The sequence below is a fragment of the Sander lucioperca genome, chromosome 17, assembly GCF_008315115.2.
Source record: "Sander lucioperca isolate FBNREF2018 chromosome 17, SLUC_FBN_1.2, whole genome shotgun sequence".
Lineage (NCBI taxonomy): Eukaryota > Metazoa > Chordata > Actinopteri > Perciformes > Percidae > Sander > Sander lucioperca.
The window spans coordinates 13,015,899-13,021,898 of NC_050189.1; the positions used below are offsets into that span (position 1 = coordinate 13,015,899).

General features: G+C 40.5%; 1 protein-coding gene across 1 annotated transcript; it reads right to left on the reverse strand.

The window, feature by feature from the left end:
* Positions 1-622: 622 nt before the first annotated feature.
* LOC116063679 lies at positions 623-5,701 on the reverse strand. The gene is made up of 6 exons (XM_031318597.1): positions 5,504-5,701; positions 3,057-3,416; positions 2,714-2,809; positions 2,495-2,608; positions 2,001-2,153; positions 623-1,281 (listed from the first exon to the last, which is right to left on the reverse strand). The coding sequence occupies exons 1-6, from the start codon at positions 5,586-5,588 to the stop codon at positions 1,208-1,210; spliced, it is 882 nt and encodes a 293-aa protein (XP_031174457.1). The 5' UTR covers positions 5,589-5,701; the 3' UTR covers positions 623-1,207.
* Positions 5,702-6,000: the final 299 nt, after the last annotated feature.

Sequence of the window (6,000 nt, forward strand, 5' to 3'; positions counted from 1 at the left end):
CTAAACTTCACTAAACGCTCTTGTCCGCAAGTCTCCTGATAGAGCTCCCGCCAGCTCACAGCGGGGTCTGTGAAGGTGGACAGGCTGGGTGGCAAGCCAGCGACCCCAGCAGGCACCGGACTGTGGAGCTTCTGAACTCTGACGCGGTCGGACCAAATTTGCAAATAGCCATCAATTTTCGTAAAACGGCCCATATTTGAGCTCTACATAGTTGATTTATTGCATTAAAAAGTCTCAGAAGTGAATTTAGTAATGAAATAGCAGAAGAACAGGGTATAAAGTTTCTGAGATCTGCGCGACCTACATTCACAGCACCAGCTGGTCTCAGACCAGTGGTCTGTATATAAATCTTGGGGCGTGACAAAGGTACAAACTAGAGCCAAATATGGTACAGCCACTGAGTTGACGTAAACTTTTAGCTTTTAGCTTTTGAGATTCGCCCTTTATCAGTGGCAGTTTCAAATTGTGAGATTTGCAGAGGAAGTAGGTGTCATTGGGACTTTGAGGTTCTATATATTTCCATTTCACCCAGCGAACTGTCGTAATTCAACTATGACAAGGTAAACTCGGTTTTGCATTCTATCACCACTTTAAAGACATAATAGGTAAAGACTGGGGATCTTGCAGGGTCCCACATTGCAAGACTACAACTAGATTTGTTTTGAAAAATTTAACCAAGCTAGCTAGCTACCGCTAGCTCGTAAATTTAGGGGAAAGTCTGCTGATTTTCTGTTCTGTTGTACATGCAGATGAATGTCTCCAGTACCCGGAGGTCTGTGTTAATCTGCCGGTAAAACTCCTGTTGGATGACTGCTTCAGAAGGGGCTGAAAATCAGCAACTTTCCCTCTTTAGCATTTAGCATAGCAACCATAAACACCACTGGCCCTAGCCGGTTTGTTGCTTCCTGTTTGGTGCTGGAGGGAGAGCACCCATTGGTTGTTGACAATGTTCACATGATTTAACTTCACTACTAAGACTTAAAAATTACTTTAAATTAAAAACTTTTGATTTTGTCTGAGTGTCCAGACGGGAAAAAGACTGACTGGGAGTGAGTTTTATGACCTTACACCAAACGATGGAGACGACGGGAGCGCTCCGACTCTAGCAAGACTCTCAGGATTTCATTATTATATTGGACATTAGTCTGCGACAGTGGAATCGGAGACTGGCCGAAGACTGGACATAAAGACTACAGATGTCCCTGCTTCACACGTTGACATCTCCTGGAGGATTTGGGTCCCCGATCTCTTCCAGTGGAATCGTAACCCATCGCGCGTTTTCTGTGAGAAGAGAAGGTGAAAGTAGTTTACAAGGCAGATAATGAAACCCCCAAAGTTCATTATCAATCACACAGTCACACATCAAAACCAGCTGTAGTTCTGGGTCAAAGACCAGTGTGCAGTCAATACATTTTATTTATTGTTTTTTCGTCTCTTGAATTTGGAGAGATTTCAGTCTCTTGGCTACCTCATTTAACCAAGGGGCACAATCTTCTGTCTCATTTTTTTTTTATATTTTACTTACATTTGAAGTGAGAGCCATTAGTGCTTGCTAACAGGCCTCTGTGTTGATGAATTAACTGTGTTCATTGTTTTTTGTCCATCCAAGCGCTAAGTTCTCATACTGTACACATTCTGTATGAGGAAATGCATTTTAAGTGTTACTTTTGGAAACACGTAGAGACACGCAGGAAAATCTTATCTACGTTACGCACAGAGATGGCGGCTCACGTAGTAGGAGCTGAACAATGAATGAAAAGATCTGTGCCGTAATGTTGTAGTTTCTTTTTGTTTTATAAAATTGGTATCGGAAAAAGTATTATTTAGTAAACGGTAGCAAAGTCATGGTATTGGTATCAGTACTGGTACCGAACATTTTTGAACGATACCCAGCCCTAGTCATGAATCTCTTTTTTTGCGTCCATCTCAGATGATGAGACTATCTGCCCCCGTGCCCTCCACACCCTCCAACAATACATCCTAATAATCATCTGGCTTACCTTGGACTCCAGCTCTTCCCTCGACCGCCTGCACTGGCCCGTTGTGAGCCACCGGAGCATCTGGGTCGTTCTGCCTAACACCTTCAAAACGTCGACGACAGGGAAGGCGTGAAAAAGATAAGAGGAAGGGACACCTTCCATCAAAACCTCCAGCTGAAAGAGGAAGAAGATGGAATAATGCACACTTTCCAGGTAGAAAAGGTCTAGACCACACTCTATAATTTACAGAGCCAACACTGCATTTTAAGGTTAGGTAATAGATAGTTACATCAAGGTTTGGTCTGTGACGGGACACAAACTATCTACATCTCCTAGAATTCTCCAAAACCTAATGTCCAGCATCTCAGCACTGGTGCAGGATGTTTTTAAGTTTACTGGCCACACCCGTCAGTGATGTAGGTTTGGGTCAGTCAAACAACTTCTCAACTTAGTTCTGAGTGTCTCTTTAATTGGTTAAGCATCAGTAATAAAAAGCTAAAAAATGTATTACTTACAGATCACCCCAGCGATGAAGATGATGGCGATGATGATGCTGATGATAACAGCTGTGACTATGGCGGCGATGGCCCCGGCAAACAAAGTGTTGGTAGAGCCAGTGTTGTTACCATCTGAAAGAATGTAGGAGAGATATTAAGGTTAGTGCTACTTCAAACTCCCAACATTACACCGATCTTTTACAGTGTTACGGAGCAGGTTAACAGTCTTTGGGTTACCTGTTGGCTTTTTGGGTATCAAAGAGCTGGTATTATGTCGCTGGTAACCATCTGATGGATTGACTACAGTGGTGTTGCTTTCTTCATGTGGATGGACTGTAGAAAAAGAAAAACTTTTAAGTATTCAGAAAGCATTAAGATCTAAAAATCAGCAGGCATTAAAGGGTAATTTTGTTTTTTGTCAACTTGGACCCTATTTCCCCATGCATTTGTGTCTAATAGACTGATGTGAAAAACAAATTGGTCCAGTATTGAGCAAGAACCCAGTACTGGCAGCTGGATGCCAGTATAAGTTACTGTTATGTGTGTATCTATATCATCAAGCAATGAAAGTTTACATTACACTGTTTGATCTTCAGTCCAGTAGAACAGGGGAGTTGGTGAGTTCTAGTTCTAGTTCGAACAATGCATTTGTATGTTCCCGCGTCACTTTCTCCAAATGGGGAGATTTTCCACGCTAGTTGCCCTTCTCTTAGTTCCCAGCTGCTGTCAGGAGATACTCTGCCACGGAATCGGTTTGCCTGATCTTCATCAGAAAAACCTCCACTTCTGTAAACCAGGACATTGTCGGAACTTTGTTCGCATTTAAAAACAAAGGCTGTCCACTGTGTCGCATCGGATCCAGGCTCGAGGTGGAAGTCCAAAGTGACGTTGTCTCCGACCGCTGCGTCCAGGCTCTCTCGGCAAATTAATTGAACGTTTTCTGTAAAGAGAAACAACATGAAACCTTCAGAATAGAAAACTGAAAACGATGTAAACGTATCCTTTAACCCCTCAGGTTGTCCTCTATATTTTTATATCCGAAATGTGCCCAAAAATAACATGAATTGTTCTACATAAAACACTCTTCACAAGTTAAATTAAGGATCAGGTCACTACTTTCATTGCATTTTAGGTGTTTAATTCAATTTTATAGCATTTGAAAAAAAATTAAATGGTTTCCAAACCGTATCCAGGTGACCTGGGACTTGTATTACAGAGCAGGTTAAAGAGTAACTCTCGCCGAAATGCAACCTAGGGTGTTTTTGTGACTGTACCCGAGTCAAACTTTCGTTTAAAAGGATAATTAGGACGGAAACGCCGCTTTTAAGATTGACCGTAATTTCATTTTCGGTCAAATGGCCTTTTGAATGGGAGTGCGCATCAAAATCGCTATTGTAGGTAATAGGTAAGTGTCGCTCTCCGAATGTGAATGAACGGACTCCATAGGAGGAAATGTCATTCTTATATGAGGCTCCTTTTTCAACTACGAGGTCAATATTTTTTTTTTTTGACAAAACGATTTATCTGTGCATTTATATGGAACTAAGCTCTAGGAGCTTTCCATCTTTACTCTCCTCCCTGTTACGTTGCATTCGAAGATCGACTATTTTTGACTGACATGATGGTAGCGAGCGGAAAACCAACAGCTACAGTGAGTTGTTGAAAACCTTTCTTTTTAGTAAACTCTGTGAACACAACCAATGTTGTCAATGCTTTCGTTACGGTGTAGAGCCCCTGGTGATACTTGGAGCAAAGTCTCATGCTGTGTCGAGCCTTCTTAGTGTTTTAAAAATAGTGATTTTGATGCGATCATAGTAGTGCCCCTAAAAAATATTTTTTGGGGTAGTTTTGTCATCCCTTCACACTAATGTGGACACATTTTTTCTCATTTGGACTCATCACAGAGCCAGTACAACAGAGGTCTCCATATCTGATAAGTAGCAGCTGTCAGAATATGTGACCCCACTGTAACTGCTTAATTAATGAGTCCAACTTCAAAATGTTATTTTCTGGAGCTTTAAATATTTACAATAACCCCAAATTAAGCACTTTACTATTGTAAAAATAATTATTTACAAAAATAAACACTTTACACTTTTACAATTTACACACAATCTACAATTTACAAACAATTTAAATTACTCTCTTTATTAATAACAATGTAACTATTAAAATAGCCTACAGTAAAATATGATGACCTCTGAGATACTGGCTCTGTGATGACTATAAATAAGAAAACGTGTCCAGATTAGTGTGAAGGGGTGACATAACTACCCCAATTATTAAGCAGTTACAGTGGGGTCACATATTCTGACAACTAACCCAATGTGTTGGTCCATTACATATTTAGTTCTTTCTTTTCTTTGCAGTAGAATGATTATTTTAAGGTAGGTTATTACAAATGTAACTTGTGCATGCAGTCACAAAGAAACACCTGTTTAGAAACATTTCAGAGAAAATGTACCTTAATATATTTTATGTATATGTTTTATTTCAGATAAACACATGCTACTATGCCTGAGGTGGTTAATATGGTCACCACCTCAAGATAAATGTTGAATGTTTTATGTGATGCTGCTATATTTAATTCAACATATCATAATTCCATATCCATAAGAAGAAATAGTCAGGAATCACGCCAACTGTCCTGCACTTTATTAATGAATTACAGCAATAAAGCACCATTTTATTAAATATGATGACGTTTAAGTTATTAAATCTATCTAATAAATCTGGACTCCTCTGTGTGTAATGTAATTTCTATGCTGTGTGTGTATATGTGCTTGTGCCTTTATACATGAACTTCGTTTCCTAGGACGGTGAAGGAATGTCCCGCCCTACTCTGCCTCTGATTGGCTTACCCTTGTATTCTTACTCTCACCTTAACCAATGTCATTCTTCATGGTTAAAACTAACCAATCCAACCAATCAAGTTAACAAGCCAATCAGAGATAGGGTAGGGCGGGCTATGCCTTTACCATCATAGGAAATCCAAACTAGCAAATGTTTTGCGGCGCTGCTACTTACCTGAGTTCCCGGCGACAACGTTATTTGGCCACATCCAGAGGCTGCCCAGCAAAACTAGGAGCCCGAATTTCAGCCTTCTTGACATGTGTGGAAATTACCGGTGCGACAGATTAGCCTAGCTACGTGTCTTCTTTTGTTCAGTTTAGCTCAACACGTCGTGCTTATAGCATGGCTGTAGCCTGCGTAGTGTCACAACGTGGTGAGGGACGAGAGGCTACGTAACTTTAGGGACGTAACCCATTCTTCTGGACGCTTCTGGAAAATGCCAATGTTCTTGGAGATGTTTTGGCGGTTGTCATAGTGATCACGTGACGTCACAGCACCATGACAACGGCAACGCAGCTCTTCTTTTTCTTTATTTAATGGCGGGCTACAAAGCGACTTTTAAGGTGTATTCCGCCACCTACTTCATCTCAGTTTGATTTTTTCTTTTTTTTTTTTTTTTATTGTTTGGTATTATTAACATATACCATAAAGAACCTATATTCACAAAAATA